The sequence below is a fragment of the Idiotropiscis lumnitzeri genome, chromosome 10 (assembly GCF_059441095.1).
Source record: "Idiotropiscis lumnitzeri isolate Australia: NSW breed Sydney's pygmy pipehorse chromosome 10, RoL_Ilum_1.0, whole genome shotgun sequence".
Lineage (NCBI taxonomy): Eukaryota > Metazoa > Chordata > Actinopteri > Syngnathiformes > Syngnathidae > Idiotropiscis > Idiotropiscis lumnitzeri.
The window spans coordinates 12,248,505-12,271,653 of NC_142400.1; the positions used below are offsets into that span (position 1 = coordinate 12,248,505).

At 40.2% G+C, this 23,149-nt stretch overlaps 1 protein-coding gene across 3 annotated transcripts; it reads right to left on the reverse strand.

Annotated features, from left to right (window-relative positions):
- Positions 1 to 23: 23 nt before the first annotated feature.
- limd1a (LIM domains containing 1a) lies at positions 24 to 23,028 on the reverse strand. Of its 3 annotated transcripts, none has more exons than XR_015845551.1 (10): positions 22,750 to 23,028; positions 18,092 to 19,762; positions 12,935 to 13,036; positions 7,699 to 7,766; positions 6,806 to 6,868; positions 6,227 to 6,357; positions 4,912 to 4,963; positions 3,153 to 3,221; positions 2,482 to 2,816; positions 24 to 132 (listed from the first exon to the last, which is right to left on the reverse strand). XR_015845551.1 is itself a non-coding variant. In XM_088305992.1 (9 exons), exons 2-9 carry the CDS (start codon positions 19,191 to 19,193, stop codon positions 2,679 to 2,681), a joined length of 1,725 nt encoding a protein of 574 aa, XP_088162118.1. In that variant the 5' UTR covers positions 19,194 to 19,762; positions 22,750 to 23,028; the 3' UTR covers positions 809 to 2,678. The 3 variants fall into 3 exon arrangements, 1 of the variants encoding a protein (XP_088162118.1); XR_015845550.1 differs by lacking the exon at positions 24 to 132 and adding an exon at positions 809 to 2,323; XM_088305992.1 differs by lacking the exon at positions 24 to 132 and having other exon boundaries at positions 809 to 2,816.
- Between the last annotated feature and the right edge of the window lie 121 nt (positions 23,029 to 23,149).

Consider the following 23,149-nt stretch of genomic DNA (forward strand, 5'->3'; position numbering starts at 1 on the left):
ATGTGTGCACGCGCTCATTCATGGCTCCGTGCACGCCGCCCACAAGGCCCCTCTCCGTCCTTGTCCTGTCCTGTCCTGTCAACCCCGCCCTTAATGTACAATGTGTACATGCAGCGTCGTGTATACAGCTCGCTATCCAAACTGACAAAAGCAAGCGTAAACACACCGGACGCCTGCACGCTTTCCTTAGAAAACACACCCCGCGAGAGGCGGGTCAAATTGCGTCACAGAGGAATTGACCACTAGGCGGCGTTAAACATGCGCGTGGATACACTCGATTTAAATTTCTTTACACTCCGAAATTTCACCACGGGTGGTAGGACGTTCTGTCTGTTACTGGTGGTAAAAAAATGTACTAGTATTGTACTTAAGCAGAAATACAAATACTTGCGTCCTGATCAGTTTCTTTACTTGAGTAAAATTTATGAAAGTAGACTCTGAAATAGACTCACAGGTGCAAAATAAAAATTGATTTTTGTCAATTAGTTAAAACCCGTTTTGATAACCAACTGCACAACCCCCCAAAATGCTTTTCTGTACACAATAAAGTTAGTCCTTTTTAGCAATGTGTTCCCAAAGCGTTGCTGATGTGAACTCAGTCAACAAACTCCAAATAAGATAAATGCTAAATTAGCCAACAAGTGATACAAAAGTTTTGTTTTTGCAAATTAGAGTATGCATAAACAGATTGCGGATTTATTCCTAAATGAATGTACTCTACATTTCTTTTATGTGCGTGCTTGGCTGACTCAAGAACCCAATAAGATTCAAAGTTTAACTCATCTTACTTACAGTGTGGTTTGAGTTCCGTTTAAATGCATTAATTTCAGTTTGGCTTCCAGCACAATTTATTAAATATAATCACTCAACAATTGAACACATCAATGTTTTCTCATCTTATACTACAACTCAGTATGAAATAAAGGCCTGAAACTTGAGCAAATGGCAAATTAGCCAACCTCACAATCATGTTACACAGCAAACCAATCAATATTGACAAGGTTTTTGTGCAATATATTTATAGCAGGACACCGGTGTAACTTCATATAGGCCTTCAAAAATGTACTGCAAAATACAGAATTTCTTGCAAATGATTTTTGTAGAGGCCCAAAAAACAAATTGCATTCTAAGTGCTTTACAGAGTGCATGTGACAAAAACTATTCTACTAAGCTAAAGCTATCATCTGCATTCTTGTTTACGTGATACAAAAATAGGAGGTCTTCTTTTTTTTGTCTGTCTGTAAAAGAGTTTGCTTCACTGTTTTCCCACATGATCGTTTAATGATGAAGTATTGTGTATTAAAGACAATAACTTTTATATTTTGTATTTTGCCCGTAAGTGGAATGTTCTTACTCATCATGTAGTCAGACCACTCAGCACCCCCCGCCCACACCCACACACACACAAACACATTGAGAGGATTATCATGACAAATGTCGAACCCACATGACGCACAAACCGGACTGACCATCAATCGATCACAGGGCTGACACAAAGAAACACACCAACACTCACACTTTGGGGCAATTAAGGGTTCTCCAATTGAACTTCATGTATTTGGACTGCGGGTGAGGTCGACTACCCAGAGACAACCCAAGAAAAGGAACAACTTGGACTCGCAGGTTTGTAGCCAGATCCCATCGATTTTTGAAGTGCTTTAGGTTGCATTGATTGGTAGCTAATTGGAGGGAACCACTCACACACTCATTCACACCGATGGGAAATTTAGAGTCATCATTGATCCTAGAGCATTTAGGTACAATTTTGTAAAATTTTATGTGCGATACATTTTTAATTGAATTGTAAATTAAGCACTTTTATTTTCCTGCATTTTAAGAGCAGTGATCATGTTTAAACAGTGCATAATGTTACAGTTTATACATTTACGAATAAAGCCTCTCTTGTTTTTGATAAACACTTAGGCCTACTATACCACTTTAGTGTCAGTCATGATAACAGTACTTGAAGAGCTAAGTTTTCTTCAGGTGGTAATTGGCAGAATCCTATTCCAGACAACTTTTGGCCAAAAGCGGGGTACATCATAGACTGGTTGCCAGCCGATTGCAGGGGAAGATTGAGAAAAGCCAAACATTCGCACTTCTATTCACAGCAATGGACAATTTAGAGTCTTCAATGAGCCTATGTGGTTTTGGAATGTAGGAGGAAGCCGGAGTACATAGGTAGAAGGCCACACAAGCATGAGGAGAACATGCAAAGGTACAGAGTAGGGCCTGCCACAGAACCTTTAGCCTGAGAAACAGACATGCTAACTACAAGGCTACCATGCCGCCTCTGCATGTGTCCAATTGAACCAGCAGTCAACTGCAAAAGAGAAGCCAGGCATTATTAACTCTTTCCACTTGTGATATTTAAGTCATGATATATTGCATGTGAGAGTAGATGTGTAAAAGCCAAAGCAGAAGAGTGAAAGTGAAGCTTAAGGCATTTTGCAAAGTTGCAGCTATAGCACCAAACTTTACCGTATTCAAACTTTGGAGTACTGATTTACTTCATCATAAGGTCGTTGATTCATGAGGTCTTTTGATGCATAAGGTTTCATAATTCCATGAAGTGAAACATCCAACCAATCCTCTACAACAAGAATTGTGATCACGCTCCACTGTGAGAGTTGCCCCGCAAAATGTCCACCAGGTGTCCTCCTGCACCCGTACTGAAGTTAATAGGAGGCGCTGTTGGCCAAGGAAGAGGCGCTGCTTGGCTCAATGTGCTTCAAGTGGCAAGAGTGGCAGAGAAGGTGGCCATTCAGAGGGTAGCAGCGGTGACCCTCCTCGTCATTCAGCTCCATCTTACAGTCCTGAAAGGAATAAATGGCCAAAAACGATGAGGTATATCCCCAAGAAGCATTAGTATTTCTTCTATAAATGTTGCATATTTCCTTGCTAAGGAAGATGAATAGAGGGAACAGTGAATCACATTTCAAGCAGAAAGCAAGAAGATTCGTGATGAGATATTGCATAAGAGCTCGGCACGGCTCAGTGGTATATAATTACTGTCACGCTTGTAATTAAGATCAGGGCTCATTATGATGTCTAATCATGAGTCATTTAAAGGGCCTGGCTTGAAGCCCCCTTAAGTGTTTTTGTGTGAGCAGACGATCCGCATCGCAGTCTTGGAGTCTGCTATTACCCACCTCGCAGCGATAGCATTCCACATGATAGTCTTTGTCCATGGAAACGACACGGACGGTCTCATCGGAGCCCTGCTGAGACAACGGCACAACTGAAGCCCGTCTACTCAGAAGACACATGGGAGCAGCATTCGTTTCAACTTCACTCAATCTGCTGCCTCATTTTAGGACCTCGGAGCTTAAATTGGTGTTGATTGCACTTTTGAGCAAACAACGGTCAATCCAAGTTGCTCCATAATTCCTTCGGATTGTATATTTTTCGTTCTGAGAAACAACCATTGAAATTAGATTCCAATTTGGGATATTGTGTTGATTTTGCCCTGTTCCTCTTCATTTCTTTTCACGCTGAAACTTGGGAATGCATATTTTGGCAATAACATGCACTAAAGAAATGATCAACTGATCAAATGTCCCTCTCACATGCAGAGCGCTTGCTAGTTGGAAGTGAATGACATCTACATGTGACCAGGAGGCTAATTTTGGTGTCTGTACTTTGAGTGCTTATTTTTCTGAAGACTTTATTACTTCTATTCCCCACATTTGAACAGATATCTGTACTTTCTACCGGATAACAACGGGTCGGGGATCTGCGTCATCTCTGCACAAACTGATGTGAGCCACCCTTCACAAGATTTGATTACATCAACGATCGTTTACTCCACATTCGGCCTCCTCGTCATTTTATGTGGCCAGTTAAACCACGACGCAATCTCCTTGACTTTTGTTCAAAACTAGTTTTATGGCGATTAGGGTTGCCACACAGAATACAAAATGTGACAGAATGTCATTATAACATATGATAGCCCATTTACATTTCATTATTTGAATGTCTATAAGTTACAGTGAAGCAGAAATCACAAACACTACCTAAGCAGACATTTTAGATATTTGAACTTTACCTGAGTATTTATTTTAATGATGATTTTAATTTTACGCCTCTCATTTGAAAAGCGATATTTGCATTTTCTACTCCTGACAATGTCAAATGAGCTTGTTCCCCCAAGTGCGCCCCCCCCCCCCCACCCCCATCATCATGGATGATGAGACACACGGTCTTATAAGGTAGCAATTCCCAACCACTGTGCGGTGGCACATTAATGTTCCTCGCGTGATCATCAGGTGTGACGGGGGAAATGATTCATTTTCACTTATACAATTAATAAAATCATAAAATGATTACCTTTGTACATTTATTTATGCCAGGACGTATGATGACAAGAAAAACAATTACTTGCCCTTCCACTAGACGGCAGCATGTACAATTAACCGCCTGTTTATATTTATGAGTGATTTGAGATAAGATCTTTCTTTCAGAGTACAGATATATACTTTGTGACATTTTTGCTTGGGTGTGTGCCATGAGACTTTTCTCATGTATAAATATGTGCTTTGGCTCAGTAAAGTCTGGGAAATTGTGTTATAAGGTGGAAAAAAACAGACAGAAGCAACATTTAGGAGAGCGTGTCATATATTCCCACAAATGACCTTATTCATAAAAAAATGCATACAATTATTTTTAGGGGGTTGCTACTGTATCGTAAGAAAAGTCAGTTCACAGAATTAGAAAAGATGGCAACACAGTGTTTGATACCATGTCCTTGTATCTTTTTACTTGAGTATGAGTACTCCTATTTTTACATTTTTTACAAGCATCTGTATTTATACTTAAACAGAGTGCGAGTATTTTGACTGAAGTCTTTAGCAAGTCACCCTACGCCAAAACTAGGACATTAGATAAAATGTCATATTTAGACATGTTTACCTCGGATGGAAGGATGGGCTGTTTGCAGGAGGCACATTTAGGAGCCAGGACCCTGAAATAGGGAGTCAAGAAAAACACCTTAAATAGATTTGCTTTACATGTATTACAGTGCTAAACTGAGCCAATCTAACTACAGAGCTTTCATTCCACGCTTGATGTCTCTCCCAGCCTTTAAAGTTGAGCCGCAGTGTTTTTCCTCTTCGGTCAGACGAGAGTCACAATCTTTATCTGACTGAGCAGATGCCAGTTCTGCAGATGTCATGGCTCACCCACATATGTGATCCAGATAGAATTATCAGACAAATACTTTTTTTTTCACGTGAACGCAGGGTGGGAAGCAGGAGTTAAAAACAAACAACTTCCAAGTGTGCACAGGCCAGACTATCGACTAGGGGTCAACTGTGCACTCAGACGGTGGCGAGAGCACTTAGGGGCTGTCAGACTCTGCTGAGTTGTACATGTTGTCGCAAGCAGCCTGCCAACAGCTGTCGGTTTGTGGTAGCCAGCTTTTGGCAGGCTTCACGTGTGATTTGTACAGCTGAACAATATATTGTTGGGATGAGAATTATTACAGAACATCTTTATGGTTTAAGATTCATCAAGCGCCTGAAAATTTTTTTTTTTTTGCTATCCCACAAAGGTCTCTCCCACCGCATATCCACTGCGCTCACCAAATTCTGAAACATACGTTTAAAGTGACCGAAATTTTTAAAGCTCGAAATAACTTTTTGCTCGATGAGCAATTTTGCTAATCAATGAATTCATTTGAGGAGCAATTTTGTTCTTGTTTTCCCCAGTTAATATAACGCAGTTGTTGAATGTAGGGCTGTCGTTTGTTCATGATTGTCAATAACAATTAGCACCTTTTTTAATGTTATTTTCCACAATGGAATTCCAACATGCAATCCTCTGGCCTAAAAATCCAAAAACAGCACCTGAGAAACATGTAATAATTACATGTAGTCATTTTGACCGTATCTGATTTAAGTGTCATTTTTCAGTAATTAGAATTGAGCATATTGGGGATAGATGTGTTTTGCAACTGAACAGAGGAGTGGCTTCTGGCACAATGAGTGAGTGGTTATTACATCATGACAGCATGACGCAAGCAATGAGTTCAACTATAAAGCACAGACACATTTTGCCGGAAACACAGAATGGCAATAAAACACTTGTGTCATCTGTGCTCTACAGGTTGCTTGAGATCACATTTTGCATAACGTGTCAGCTTCTTTATCATATTGCATTAAATCTCGAGTTAAGACATCAAGATGGGAGCCATGTAGGTACTGTGAGCAGAAGGAGTGATACCCACCTGTGGTAATCTTTAACACAGTAGATCTTATTTTCAGTGTCCACAGTAAAGGGCACGCCATCGAGACTCTCATTACAGATAACACAGCGGAAGCAACCCGGGTGGTACGACCTCCCGAGAGCCTGGAGGATCTGGAGGGACAAAATTAGTACAGGAACAAAATGAGTCCAGCATGTAGGACAGTAATATTTGTATTTGCATGTAGCATTTCTAGCACAATCCAGCTGCACTACAGTAAATGCATGCTATAAAAAGCAGGGATTCCCGACCAAGGTGCCAAAGCGTACTAGTGTACCATGAGAGAAAATGAGGGGTGCGCGAGGGCATTGTAAAATTTCACTTAATTTGTCAAAAAGTATTTTCAAAACGTATTGTTCATCTATTCATGTCAGCAATGTATAGTGGCATGCAGAACAATTAAACTGCATAGCCACGGGGCCCAGATTTCATATTGTCTAAATCTGTATTCATACTATTTGTGACATTTGGATTTGGTGGCGTGCTATAATTTTTTTTAACGTAAAATGAGTGCTTTGGCTTTGGGAAACACTGATATAAAGAATCACTACAAACACTTACCATGTCCATGATCAGGTGACCACATGCATTGCACTTGTCAGCTGACTGCTGGAAACCTGAGTACTTGAGCACAAAAAGACATGACAGTCAGAGTTTCCAAGACAAAGAGCAAATGTAGTGAGTGTGGTTAATTTATAACGTCTGCACGGAATAGCTCTCCTTCTGTTTCTTAGAAAACATTTTCACAGCCAGTGTGGCGTGGTTTCTTGGACTTGGCTTTTTTTTTTAATAATACATAATTAAATAACACTTGTCAAATTCACACGCGTGAGAAGAGCTTTACAAATATTCAAGATTGTGGTAGAAGTCCAATAAGTTGATTTACGTTTGGAGTTACAGTTTGAGTAAAAAAATGTGGAAAATTTGTGAATTTCTTAAATAAAATAAATAAAATACAAACCACCCCCATGAAAAAAAAGACTAAAGTTTTCATTTCAGCTAAACAATTATGCAGAGGATTTCAACGGTATTATCCAACAATGAAAAATGCATTGGGAATTTCTCCGTTGGTTTTATTGCACTGGTGTCAATACCCAACACTCAATAAAGTTAAACAGCTTCTCAAGTTACTGACCTCCTCCCAACCCCACAGAAGTCTAATTTTAAAGTGAGTCCGAGACTGATATAGGCCAACAACCTGAAAGGCTCATTTGAGATGAGTCATATCGTTTAGCAATCTATACGGCTGAAATTGAATGAAGCTCATATTGTATGATTTAGTTGAAATATTACTGCTTCAAGAGGATGAGAATAATACTGTAACATTTCAATTTCAAGTGCTATGAAAGTATCAATGCCTGTCCTGTAAAGATGTACTAATCTACAAAAGTACTCAAGAATGCTTCCCAATTTGACGCTTCGTGGAGGTACTACTGATTGTGCATTGAACTCACCAGAAAGTCCTCTTCACAAAAAACTCTTCCTCCAACATAGTAGAAAGCCTTTCCTCTTAACCTTCGACCTGCAAACAGTCAGATCCATTTAGATTGTTATGATTTCTCATTCAAGCGAGGAATATGGACAGAATTGAAGGTCTTAGTAGAAACCCTTGCGACCTTAACTCTTAAAACAGCACTAAAGAAAATGGGTGATTAATGACCCCACTCAAAAGTAATGGACCCTCTTGCAAAATTCAGTAAATCTTGCTGAATCTCTGGTAGCTAAATCAAATGGTGTGCCAGTGTCTTTGAGAATGTACTGTAGCTGCGGCACAGAGTAAGTTGTAGACAAAGAACACATCTGGGTCCAACATGTGGGGAAGATAATCACCAAATCAAATTACTGGACAGGTGCAAGAAGAAAACAATCTGTTCCTCTGGAATGCAACGCATCGAGCGGCCAAGAAGCAAAATGACCTGATGTTACTTCTTCTCTCCACATGCTGGCTGTCCAGTACTTTCTTTCCGTCTAACTCACCGCTTCTGCAGGCTGAATCGGACATCCAAACACCAAAGAATGCACACTGCCTTCAGAGACAGTTGGCTACTCCTGTGCGTGTCCCACAGGAAGAGGGAACATTCTTTACATTTTTCAGCAATGGAAGGTGTGGGAGGTGGGGGGGCGACAGCAGAGGAGGTGTTTATTATGCACAAGGGCCATTTTTATCGGCTACTTTTTAGGCTGGCCGACCAAAGTCAATAAATTAAAAAAATAATTAACAAATCAGAATTGGGCTCGAGCCCTGAATCTTTATTCTTCATTTTATCAAGACAATATGGACAACAGTGACGTGCTTGTTTGTGAAGGTCTGTCTGTGGTCTTACAACAGCACAGTTAACTATTGTATACTTTATTTTAAACTTTTCTTTTTCTATCTTTTTAAAAATATTTTGGTTGTTTTTAGGTGTTTTTCCCCATTGTCAAATACATTCCTCTTCTAACTGACCTCCTATAAGCAAACTTTTAGTGCCATGAAAACCATGACATTCTTTTTTTTTTGTCCATTTGGTCTACAAATTTCCAAGCTGTTCCTGAACGCATCGTTCACAGTAGCTCGCGCTGGAGCTGACAGAGGCACAGAGCAATTGTTGGGACACAACGAACGTCACATGGCCAAACCCAGAAAACAGGTGAGCTGTGACAGTCGTTACCTGAGCCCTTCGGCACTGTGATGTCATTTTCAATTGACACAAAGTTACAGTTCAAAGCAAAATGGCCACCCCTTGAAATGAATAAAAACAAGTGCATTTTTCTACTTAAATTATACTCCACAAATGCAAAATTAATCAGAACACCGTGCTTAGACTAGTGCGGGTGCATACAACATATTATTGTCAAGACAATTTCTGACTTGACTCCCCCTTTAAGGAACGCATGTTCCTCTGTATAAAAACGACGATAGAGCCACAAACATTTTCAGAGCCCCAGGTGAGACATGGGACTTTTAGATGGAACAAAATGGTCATTTCTGGCCACAAAGATGATATAATGGGCAGACAAAATACTAATTTGAGGGTTAAATTGTCATGAACTTTTGAAATCTGTGCAAGCAAAAGGCCAGCACCTTTGCTGGAAACTGCTCTGACACCGCGGTGTTCTTGACAACAAGTGTCATCTAGTATTCTGTTCTCATCAATTGCCTGCAATGTACTGTAAGTTTTTTGAGAACGTCTTTGAATCTTATTAGCTTAAAAGAAATTTCAATCTGACGACAATATTCATGACCATTGTCTTTCTCTCCAGCCTCCTACTCGACTTTACCCATTTATATTGAGTCCCCAGAAATTATCACACACATTATATTTATATTGTTTCAACCATCATAATAATAAAAAAAGTTACATTTTTCAATTTTGAATTTTGAGCACCAGTCTGTCCGAAAGTCTCTGCACGACCCTGTGGGGCCCTTGCCTCACCCTTTAATGAAATTTCTTTAATTTTCCCTTCCTGAAAGTGTAATGCCTGTCTGGCAAAAGTCTTTTATGCGTTATCCCTCACCTTCTCTTTCCAGCATTTTTTTTTCTTAACCCAGTCAGTCTGCGCAGGAATGCTCTGAGCTTTGCGAAAGGATAACAGCTTTATTAAAGTCAGAAGGTTGGGCTAACTGCTCGAAAAGGACCATACTGAACGGCGTGTTAATAAAAATGTAAATGAGATGACTGAAAGAACAAAACGCAAGGACCATTTCTCATTAAGACCTTTTATGAATTCCCTTATGTAATCCTATTCAGAAATGAAAGCAATTTAGTGACCACCTTCTGAATGATTTCCCCATCCCATTAGAGCAAGAATCTGCAATTAAAAGGTTAAAAAAAAGTCCAGTACTGGAAAATGTATTCAACCTGAAGCCTATATAGCGTTATAATTCAGTACATCTAATCAATTGGTGTCAGTCGAGTAAAATTCAAGAACATAATACAATTGTACAAAGCCTAATTTATTGTTGATTTTCACAGGGATTATTCAAGGACTACCAATTATGACGTTTATTTTTAATGGTGTTAAATTTGTCTGATCATTTGAATCAGATATGTTACAGCAGGGATTGCTAGAAACCTCGAGGAACAGGATTGAAGACCCCAACAGTCAAGTCTCAGGCCACATGCATTATGATGGGTCATGTGTACATGACATGAACGCAAAAAGGAAAGTCTGAGCACATCCTTGCATGTTTACTGCTATCAACAAGACTTGTTACAAGGCAGCAGTCGTGACAGTTGTCTTGGATCAAGATAATATGGGATGTCGAACAAAAAGTCCTGTACAATATGTTGCGGGTACAAAGCATGAATACATGCTGTATATTGTAGCTGTGCATGTGCATGCATACTTTTGTTTATGTGGTGGGTGGGGTGGTCCCAATGAATGGTCTCCACAGTGTACACTTGTTGTGTCCAGCTGAAATAACAGCACCCAGTGTGCTCTTGGAGCCCGGCCTCCTGGGCCCCCCCCCCATGCATGCATTCCTCCCCAGTCGAGATGCTTTTTCCTGGGGGCACCTCACAGCATGCTTTCAGATTGGCAAAGCTATGAGTGGTATGTGATGGATAAACTCTCAGCCCCATTTTAGGCATCACCCTAACTCATGCCCCCCATAACACCAAGCTCGCTTTTTTCATCTCATCTCAAATGAAAACAAAAACGCGCACACAACGGAGTGTGTACAAGTAGATGTTAATCATAAACATTCAGGTGTAGCCAACAAGGTCAAAGTTGTTGCGGGATTAGAGGTAAATACAGGAGGTGGATCGCCACAGTGTCACAAATACTTCACATACCCTCCATCTGATAACAGGGACAGAGATCTTAATTGACGTACCAGGGGGGCAGAGATTGCACTCTGAATATCAAAAAATGTTTCAATCTAAAATGCAGTAATTTTCAAGATAACTAAACTTTTAAAACCATGTTAGGGTACTCTTTGCAAATGACATCCTGCAGTATAGATTGGTAACATGAGACTAGATCGAAAAAGCCCCGGCCCCAATTCCAAGTTTAGTATGCTTTCAATATGTACTCTACTATGACAGTTTTAAGACAAAAAGCCATCCACGGTTTAGAGGACACAGTCAATAGCAGGCTACTACTTTATAACAATCAACATGGAGTGTGCTGCTCAATATAATGAGCATCATATCACATTTTACTGTAAGTGCACTGGCTGCGACAGGTGATGATACCGTACTCCCAAAACAGAAATACTCAACTTAAATAGAGTAAATGTTAAGGATAAAAAAGGAGGCAGGACAAACATGTTATGCAAATGAAGGCGTCTCCATGTCTTTTTGAAGCGCGTATAATTGCAGGTACTATTAATGGTGTTGTCTGTCTGCAGAACTTTCAAAAAATGCTGTCACTACGCCAGCTATTGGCCTTTACAGATTTGCATTAATGATGATTGGTTTCTTGCTAAAACATTTGCATAATTATTTAAGTAGGTCCATGTAAATGAGGCCTTGTTTGCATCAGACTACAAAACGTCTTGCAGTAGAATTACCCAAACCCCAATAGCAGTGTACAAGTTGACATTTCAAGAAATGAGTAGACAGTAGTACATTGAGGTTTAGACAAAAGTGTATGCTTTGGCAAAATCTGTCCACAGACATACAGATGCCAAAGCACTTGAGTATAGATGGAGTATCCAGGACTACATTTGGTGTGATGACTCACAAGATAAAAACGATGCTACCACAAAGTTGATGTGGCTTCCAGTAATGTGTTTGAGGCTACATTGACTCAATACACCAACACGAGTGACGGCAGTGTGTTTGAGTAATGCTTTTTCTAAACATGGACGTCGTGACTCCTCAACAGCACGAGCACCAATTTTTGAGCGGCTGAGTCATTTCTCTTTAACATCCTGAATTTCAGTGTCCATACACTAAGACATGTCATGGACTTTTCTATCTCGTTTTATTTTAAGAATATATATATATATATATATATATATATATATATATATAAGATATATATATATATTATATATTTATATAATATATATATATATATATATATATATATATATATATATATATATATATTTATTTATTTTTTTAAATAACCTTGGATGACATTATGATTTAAACTCACAAATGTATGTTATGTAATAGTAGAAGGAGAACACAAAAAGAAGCAAATCTTACAAAGACTTGGTCATATTAAACATTTGGGAAAATATGAAGCAACAATGGAAAATCACAACTTAACAGGTCTGACTAATTAAAAATGCAAGAAATCTAAAATGCTATTATTTAACGTGGAAACGTGCATCACATGACAAAATACACAGGGAACCTTATTAAAGTTGGGTTTCAAAGTCAATGTAATCAAGAGTTTGAACTGCAAATTATCAGTAACACTGACTGATGGTCAATGGATTGGATTGTCTTGTGGGAGCTGGTGGAGTGATCGTCACACCCAGAAACCAAACACCACCAGTAAAGTATTGTAAGCGTAAACTAATTGCGTGTATTCAATCACAGTCATGGAAAAAAAACACAAAGGAAGGCATTACTCTCATTCAGGAGGTTCTCCTGGAGTCAAATGGTGTGCTTGTCATGACATTTATAAGTGACTCGACCATTGAGAAAGTGACAGTGTTGAACACTCCAAGTGACCTTGGGCTGTGTGTGTATGAAGGGGTGAGTGTGTGCATGTGTGTGTATGTACTATATGAGTGTGTGTACTTACTGCAGGCACTGCAGGTGAAGCAGTTGTCATGGTAGAGGCTACCCATTGCTTGACAAGCCTGGTTGGCTCCATACACGGCCTTGTTGCACTTAACGCAGACTCCTAAGAAATGACACAGGTAGCCGGAAGACTCATTGAAACTGTTTGCCAGAAAAAGATCATTCATATAATGACTTTTAAATGATTTGATTGTTTGCTGTTACCAATACGACACATAATGTTCATTTGAATGAGGACAGTACTGGCAGAAACTAGTGTGAAGCCTCTGACCCGGATTAAAACAGGCAGAAGCAACCGAGAAAAGAAATATCCCGTATTGCTTATTTGATTTGGCTCAGAGGCCCAGAAGTCTGTTAATGAAACACTGATAAAAATCAATGGGCGCCTCCTTTCAGGGAGCGCACTGCCTCTGGCTGGAGGGTGGCGGGTGGCGGATGAGATTTGCTTGCATCATATGAACAAAGAAAATGAAAAATATTGAAATCAGGAGATGCAAATGCTTAAGAGCAAGCCATGCAGACCACATAACCTGTTTTTTAAGTTTGGCGCAACATGTTGATCACAACCTGATCACAAGCTGTAGCTACAAATAACTCCCATAGGGGATTTTAAAAAAATAAAAAAAACGTTTTCAAATTGCTACTTCCTTTGCTACACTTAAGTCTGTTGTGTGATAAAACAGCAGACGGATTGGGACAAATCAGCAGAAATCATCCATGACTGTTCAAGTCCTTATGAGGGCCATTATATGGAACACAAAAGTGAACAATCAATAAAGTTACAGTAATAACGGCCAAAAATTCAGCACTCGACGTGTCTCTTGCATGCGGTTATTTGTGAGTGCGTGTTTTTATAGAACAACTCCCTGGTGACTGGGCAGCCCAAGCAGCCAAGCCCGCCCCTGGTCCTCATCTGACACACACAAAGAAACTTCTGTTCCCACTGCATCCAACACACATGACACGTCAGCCTCTACTCCAAAACACAATCTCGCATTTAATACACTTATTCAGCCGTTGTTCCTAAAAGACGTGTTATAACACAATATACATTTGGATTACTTATATTTCAGCGCCGTCTTTCCTAGTGCTGCTACTGATAGGAGTCATCCTCAGGGATCCCAACGGCTCGAAAAAAAGATTTAAAGATAACAGAGGGATATTATTGGAGTAATGTTGCGCTTATGTAAGGCATTTTGTTTATATGACAACATTGTAGCGTTTCCTGACGACAAACTAATGAGCTGAAGAGAAGTTCTCAGTCTTAAAATGTAGACTGAAATGTATGAACCAAAACGGTCGGCATCCAACAATGACAGGATTCAGTGATGGCAGTAGAGATCCCATACACCTTTTAAAATTGGTCATGTCTCCTTTAAGTCGACTTAGCTGCAATTTAAAAGCCCCCACGAGTAAAGCAACGCAATAAAACAATCTCTGTTTTGATACAAGTAACCTCTCCTCAGGTTGGGCCGCTGCATATGTACATTTGGCCGGTGTCCCATGTTCCAAAACAGTGAGATTATTCATGCGACCGTTTGCTGGTTTTAACTGAGGGAGAGGGGGGCAAAACATTAACTCAAGACTACCTTCCCCCCTCTGCTCCTTGCTTACCTTTTGCAGCTGTCAAATCTCTGAAAGGATGCAAGTTGAATATGCCGAAGGGTGAAAAGTAAACCCACTGTCCGCACGCACTGCGGCAGCTCATTTCTCATCCAGTTATACATCAGTTAGATCAATATGTCTAAGTCTAGCATTGCATAGGCTTAGCCACTTAAGGCGGGGCTTTCGGTAAAACATTAAACTCACTTTATCAGATCATTTTCTCAAGTTCTCATATGGTGGGGGGACTCATGCCGTCACTACATCTTTGAGCTCTTTTCGCCACAACAAAAAAGCCAAAACAAGAAACTGTGAAAAACAGTGTAACACAGTATCTCCTCCGATCTGGCCCCCTGGCCTTGAGGTTTTGTTCCACCGCTAGTATTTAGAAATTAAAGAGGATTATATATTATTTTAAATAATAAATTCTTATAAATAAGTAGATTCTTCATAAAAGTCTTTTTCCATGAAAAATGGGTAGGAAATAGGGCAGTGAAAATCCAACACGAAAATAACTATCAAAAAGAAAAACCGAATCTGTCAATACTGGAATCCGTGGCTGCGAAAGTGTGAAAATGAAGAGGTTGACTGTAGTTTTAGGTTGTAATATCACCAATCACCACTAGATGGAGGCATGATTTACTTGGGCTAACACTGGGTCTTATATGGCCATTTATTACAAGGTATGTAGGCCTAATAATTTTGGTGGGATTTGGAATGTTATGCAAGACAAACAAGCTGCAGTAGCTCGATAACATTAAAATTTTTGAACATTTATTCTAGAGAACCCTCTGCACTGAAGAAAAAAATACAGTATGTGGTTATTTTGTTTGTTTTAAAAACTTTGTTTTAGGATAGTTGATCTTTAATACATCGGGGAAAAAAATATCAAAAATCAAAAATATTAAAAGCACATTTTGTACGCATTTTGACAATATATAAAAAAAAATGTCATTTTTTTGTTGTATCTAGCCAGGAAGGGCTCAGCTCTATTTGTCCACCTTGTAGCACTGATAAAAAATTGTGGCCTCCCTCTAGCATTTATGTTGCCCATCCCTGACCTAAGGCCATCATCCACACATACCTCCATATCCCATATTGCAATTTTAATCACGAAGAAAAGTGAATAGATTGAGTTTAAACTGTGATCAACAGAGTTTTCGATACATTAGGAAAAACTTTCTTCCTTGTGCCGTCCCAATGTTTAGTGGTAAGCAGTTACGTAGTGTTGGCATAATCCTGCTAAGTAACAAACGCGTCAATAAAAACACGGGATAATGACAAACATTTACCAGGCTGGAATATATTCATCAGACACGGTGACATGCCTGGGAGGCAACCACAATCACAGCCCCTCCAAAAGCTCGCCAGAAAAGAAGCCAAGAATCCTTGGGAAGCGTTCCACTCAACAGCAGGATGGGATAAATCAATCTTCCATCTTAACACAACAAAACACTCAACTAGATCAGTGTGTTCATGTGTGGGGGGGAAGTTGAAAGAAAAGGACAGATGCAACAACAGGATGAGCTGCCACTTATTGCAATCTTGGACATATGAATCTCTCATTCTCTCAGGCATACTGTATGTGGCCAAGGACCTAGAAGCACGCACCCACCCACCATGTGTCGGCTTTCGTCTCTTCGTCTGTTTAGCTGCACCACTGCCACCTCGAAAAAGGCCTTTTAAGAGCCTCAACATTCATTTCTAAAATGCCTTGCACTCATTCTCCAGATATTCCTTTCTTGGCCTCATTTTCACAGTATTTCCAGCTGCAGTTATGTTGCTGTACGAATCACCAGATGGCTCAGGCAGGACTATTTCAGAGTTTTGCAGATTTATTGTATTCCTCTTGCATATAGGTAAACACCATACACTAGTCCTCATTGGAAGACATAAATCCAATTTTGCTTTTTGTATCCATTTGTAAATTAATCAATCTTTTTTTTGATAAATTTGTAGAAAATTACATGTTTTATGATCAGCCTACACATTACTGACGTTGCATGAGAGCATGACGCAGAAACTGAGCCATGCCCAAGTGGAAAGTGCAAGGCTGTAAGTGGTGATGTGGGACTAAAGGATAAAAAAAAAAAGATACACTACTTTAAAAAGCCTCTGGTGGGCTGAAAACAGCATTGCTCTTCCACACATTCGTCATATTCACATCGCTCAGCAATTTGTGAGCCTTGTTGTGACAGTGACGTACGCCAGAACATCTTCTCTTACACACCAGTATGCGTACATGGGGGCACTCAGAGTTACAACCGTGACATTCCACCAGGAAATTCCTGTAGGCGAGGAAGCAAGGGTGGGTGTATGGAAGAGTGTCTGACAACGGCATGCTGAACAGTTTCCAGCATGATATCTGATATCGCAATATAACTTGTGCCCACCGCTGTGTCACTAAATAGGAGATCATATTTCAACAATGGCCTTAGCTGCAAACAGCTGGTGAGCACATGAGCAATAACATCTGCACACTATCCTATTGTGCCGACTTACGGGATGATGGACAAACACGCCAAATGTCTTGCCAGCACATCTTTCACTGAATTTAATACAAGCACAAAAATTCATTTGATCAGGAAGTAATGGACTAGAAATCCAATGCAACTGAGTGACTCTTGGCTGAAAACAAAAGGGAGTTCAATTCACAATTTGGTAGGGTAAACCCTGATCTGGTTTGTGTTTCAATCGTGGGGAATGTAGGCCGCATGACGACAGATGATTAAATGGCGTGACGCAGCACTATGTCGCCCGCCAATGAAGTAAAAAAAAAAAAAAAAAAAAGAGGACACTGGAAACAAAGGGCTAGAGTTACACTAAATGTGTCTAGTGATTCAATCAAAATTGTAATCAGATCGCTTCATATGTGCTGGCGGCACAGTGTCAGGCTGGTTGCATTTTAGACAAAACAGTGGTTTAAGTCACGTATGTGGTATCGCCTTGGCTTGCTTGGAAGCCTGACTGACCAATTCTGAGCCAAACAGGTATTGTGCAGTAGAAAGGGGTCTGAAAAACCAATACATAAATCAGGAGATTTCTTTGTGGCAGAAACATTACACTCTAACTAAAAAGTCAATAGTAGATGGCGCATTAAACACTCAAGACAAAAATTATTGATGTGGCCTTAAAATCTTTAGGCTGTCAGCACAACTTTCCACTGCCTGCCATTTTGCTTAAGGGGATTGCATCTGCAGAGCGAGCAGCTAATCATTTCAAAAAGACTGTTAATAAATTCAAAAAAAGATTGTTTCTTCATTCCAAAAAGTACAATTAAAAGAAGAAAAACGTGTTTGCTCTGATGTCTGTCTGACTACTTTAAAGCATTTGATTAGGAAAAAGAAGACTAAACAGTGACAGGGGAGCACTGGGATACCCTTCAAGTAATGAAAGAAGAAATGTCTGAAGTGACATGATTGATGACAAGCATGATAATTGTGTACGGGAACAAGAAAGCAAATCAAGTGGGTTTTTGTTTTGAACTTGTGGGAGGGTGATGTTATCTTTGGAAAACAACAAACTCAAAGGATTGGTATTAGTCTTGATATCTTACCAAAGTAGTCAGCTTTTGGTTGAGTATTCATCTCCTTTTCCAGGCGATTAGTAAGGGCCTCTAATTTTACCTCAGCAGCTGACGGGCCGTGTTCTGGTGGCGGCTGTACAGGCTTAAAGGAAGATGCTTCAGCACCAGTGGCCTTCCCAAAGCTCGGTATCTGACTCTGATCTTGACTTTGGCTGAAGCTTTTGGCGACATTGCCAGGGTTTAAGGTGGCAGAAGTGACCTGGACTTTAGTTTGAGGTGCTCCAGAAGAAACTTGAGAGGACGCTACCACCGGGCCATTCTGACTTGAAGATGTTTTTGAAGTCGGAGAAGATGGTGCATAGTGAGCTGCTGGGTGCATGGAAGGTAAATTGGCTCCTCCTGTGAAGGCACTAAGAGGCAGTGAGGGAATGAGGTCTGGTTTTTCTTTGGGAAAAGCAGAGGAAGTTGGACTCCTGTTCAATGGGAAGGGGACATCCGGGTTCTGTGGTGTCGGAGGACTGATCATGGTTGGAGATGCAACACTGCTTTCGGACAAAGATTGGGGGTTGTGGCACTCTCTGGATGAGGCCCATGGAGCCGGATGGCGAGCGTGCATGGGTGCACTGTGAAAAGCGTTTCCTGAACCGGAGGCAGCAGGGGAGGTGTTCTGGTACAAATGTAGGTCTGAACGCTCCTTATTATCAGAATTGTTTCCGTAGCCATATGCCCTGCTGACTGGAGGCTCGGGTTGAATGGCTGCATGGTTCTTCTGACCGTCAAACTGTGAAGAATGACCAGCAGACGATAAAGGACCCGATAGTAGTGGAGGTTTTGCAGCAGCTTCACCTGGATGCCTGGAGCTATTGATGGGTGGCCTGTCTTTTGTGTAATAAGCGTTGTTGAGACCACCATTCATTCTCAAGGCCTGGTTGTTTCTTGCCATTTCTTCTTGGTGTTTCTGCATGTGTATTTTAGTCATTTTGGAAGCAAAAACTCTTCTCGTCTCCTCAAAATCAGGATTATTCTCTGCATCCCTCCTCGTCCTAAATAAACCATCTCTAGATGCCTCATACATGTTTAAGTCCTCTATAAACTTACTTGCCTCCAGTCCTAAATCCTCGTATTTATCCATCTTGGAGATGTTGTGGGGTCGATTAAAGAGTTCAGATACAGTAAAAAAAAAAAAAAAGTCCAGAAAGAAAAGTTATATCTCCAGAGTGAAGATTTTGTTTACAGCCCGTCAACTAGCGGTCCTGACATCTAAAAGACTTATCCAGACTCCGGTTGAAACTTTTCTCCGTTACATCCAACTTTATAGTTCCAGGGTTCGGTTCAGACTCCTCCTCGGAGCGTCTTTGCGTGTGTCAACTTTGTCACGAACAAGCCGCCGTCTGTCTGCTTTTCAACTAGTCGATCCCAGTTCTGATAGCAGCCGGTGGGCAATGGCCCCCCTCCTCCTGCTCTTCCACCTCCTCCTTCTCTTTCCGCTCGCCGTCCGCCCGCCTCACTCACAGTCGGTCCCGAGGCGCGGGCGACTCATTCAAAACTTCAACCTCCTCACGCTGTTAATAAAAGTCCCCCAAAGTACTTTTGAACAACCGTTAAGTTGTCGCCAAGTGGTTTGTTTGGCTGGAACGGTCGGTTCGGGTCCTCGCAGCCAGCGTACGTGTCAGCCCGAACGCAGCCGGTGGACGGTTGGAACTGGAAATAAGAAGCAGATTGTTTTTAAAGGCGCAGTGCTGATTTTTAATTGTGACCACAACCACTGCAACAGTCGTGCGGCCACGGTAAATATAGCTGAGAGGCGTATAATTCGCCATAAACATAAACGACAAGACGTTGTCAGGTAGATATTAACTTTACGTTTTATGCTTTTCGGACTTGCATCCATGTTGTGTGGTCAGAATTAATTGAATTGCTCATTGAATTCAGCAGAGAAACTTTTGCGTTTCCGCCATTGCAATTAATTAGTTGTTTTTTTACATGTGTGTGGTGATTAATATCGAAAACTAATTGGAAACGTTTATATTTCGTTACTTTAAGTTATAACATAATATTTCCCAGAAAAGACAACACTTTGCCCTGTCCTCAAGATGTTGGTCATTCCATGATGAGTCTGGATTCTCAGGCTCCACTTTTCTGTCCAACACCCACCAAGAAATAAAAAACAAATCCATGCCCCAAAAAAATTAAACATGCACTTATTGTGTAAAAAGCTATTCAGAGACAAAAATGTCACTGCTCATTCCTCTATAATGAAGCATCAGCTTGAGAGAAGCAAGATATTCCCCGCTAATGGCATTATTTTAGAAAATTGTTTGACATGAATAATTGGTGCTTGGCATCCTAAAAAGTTCAAGCATTTTGGCATTCAAACATTCCTTCTAATTAAAAAAATACATATACAAGAAAGGTGTGTTTTTCAATTGTTACGGTTTAAAACATTAGAAAAGCTACAGGAACACATTTTAAGCCAATACATAACACTAGGAAATTATTTTGAGTACAGATTTTTTTTTGTATGAAGTTATGAAAAAAATTGTATTTATCGATACCTGGAAATAAAATATACAGTAATTAAATCTGTACTACTTATATTGTATTTATTTATTTTTTTACACTTTTACATGAGTATTTGTACTTCTACTCAGAAGTGCTATGGTCTTATTTGATATTCTAAAATACTTGTTCCAGCTCTTCTTGTGGGGAGTTTGCATGGTCCCCCTGTGCCTGCGTGGGTTTTCTCCCATATTCCAAAGACATGCATGGTAGGTTGATTGAACACTCTAGATTGTCCCTAAATGTGATTGTGAGCGCGGATGGTCGTTTGTCTTTGCGTGCCCTGCGATTGGCTGGCAACCAGTTCATGGTGTACCCTGCCTCCTGCCCGAAGAAAGCTGGGATTGGCTTCAGCTCCCCCGCAACCCTCGTGAGGATAAACAGCTTGGATAATGGATGGATGGATAAAATATATTCATAATTACTTCCTCAGCCCCCCAATGAATCAGACAATTGTTACTTTGCAGTCTAGCAATACGTTCTATGAAGAACATAAGTGAGGATCAGCCTTTCCCAGATTTTTCAAGCCTCACGCATCTTATAACATCCCAGGTGCTGTATTCATCACTACAGTATGAGAATCCCCGGTGTAGACTATTGCTACATACTACACCCCTTATTTATGGAAGTAGAGAGAGTTAAGATGGGTATTATTTAAAATCAATGGAGAAGTATGAGCAATGCCATAAGAAGTTGGAACAGGGTGAGGTAACTCTCAAACCTTTGTCTTTCATCATGCATCGGACAGTAATGCAAAACCACAATCACTGTGCATGGGTGTGTTGGACTTAGTGGTTGAGGTGGGCTATTTACAGGCCCCTCTGTTTTGGCTGAGTGATGTCACACATTCCTGCTCGTGACCCCTCCATATTGCAGAGTGAACCTCACTGGTATATACAAGCCAACGTAATAGGCTTTAAATCCCATCTGATGTGACAAAGAGGTAGCGGGTTGCAGCTTTAATTAAAAACACAGGCTTTAGAGGGCACCACATCCGTATAGGTTTGGGGGAAATAATCAGCGTTATGCAACTTTGCCTTCAAGCAAGAAACGATCCTTCACGTAGGCTCACCACTTCACTTGTGGCGTGTGAAACTCAAGAGGAAAGGAGTTCAATTGCAAAGCTAGTGTTATTTGTAAAGAAACTACTGTAATTCAGTCTGATAAATCATACAGCTCTACACGTACAATCATACTCCTTGAAAGAACTAATTTAATAACTAGCATTTGCTTTATACACATACAATATGCATTCAGTGTTCACTTAATGACAGCAACATTTTATAAAGCAAGTGTATAATTCATCCAAGGTCGAATGTCAGTATTTTACTAAAATTACTGAAAAAATCCTTTGCAGATTCTACACTTCCATTTATCCAAAATTTCTAATGGAAATCCACAAAAACAATAAACATGCTTGGTAACAGCACTGGGAATAATTTAGAAATTGAAAAGCAATGAAGTGTTACTGTTTGTATGTTGACCATGGTTATTTTAAGCGATTTGAAGCACCCAAATGCAAGCTATTATAGCTTGGAACTGTGTGGCATTCAAGGTCATGAATTGTGCCATCTTTAGCCTCCATGGGTAGACTTTTGTACCTCATCGTGGACAATTCCTGCTGTACATCTCAAGTATAAAGCAGAACGAGTACTGAATGAGTCAATGTTATGTTCAGTGATTCTAGTCGTCATGGCAACTGCAGAGCTGACATTAAAAGTGTAAAAAATGACTCAGGGGGCTGCCAGTGACAAAATCCTTTATTGTAGGAAATGTTTTAAATGGCTCATTTTTAATGAATGTAGAGATAGTCACACTGGTGGTGACCTCATATTGGGAAAAATATTTCTTGATGCCGATTAAAATGGCCGTGGAATTTTTCAGAGAAAATTGGGCTGTCAACTTATGTTCAGAGTGTGTAATTGCAAACCATTTTATTGATAACAAATGTTGCTAGAAGGGGATTAGAAAATAACTAGTTAGATAAGAATTTCGCAACTACAAAGGTGGAAATATGCAAGGCGAACAAGTACTGTCCATAAATCAGTTCTGTAGTCTGTTTCTAAATGTGAAAAGTATAACTTAGTATAGTATAACTGGAGGTAACATAATATTTTTAAAACTCTCACCTCTTGCTGTGACCGCTCTTGATTAAATGAGTAGAACGTGACACAATAACAAAAGAATACAACACAGCATTGACGCTGCGCTTCCTCCCTCTTATAATTCCTGGTGTCTCTTCTTGTTATTCTCTCCCGCCGTCTGCGTTTCCCATCACCTGATGCTGACAGATAGAGCTTGGGAATATGGGAAAAAGTTCACAGGATCAGTGAGGAATGTTCAATTTCAACTCCTGTCTGTGTGTTTCGAATTGCCTGAGACTTTTTTAAGAAAAACAAGACCTCTACAGAACTTGCTGAAATGGCGTGATTTGAACAGTCAAGAGCAGAGCCTTTTAAATCATAAAAATAGAAGCACTTCCTCATCCAGAAGCTGGCCAAGACTGTGTGCTTCCTTCTTCAGTTACAT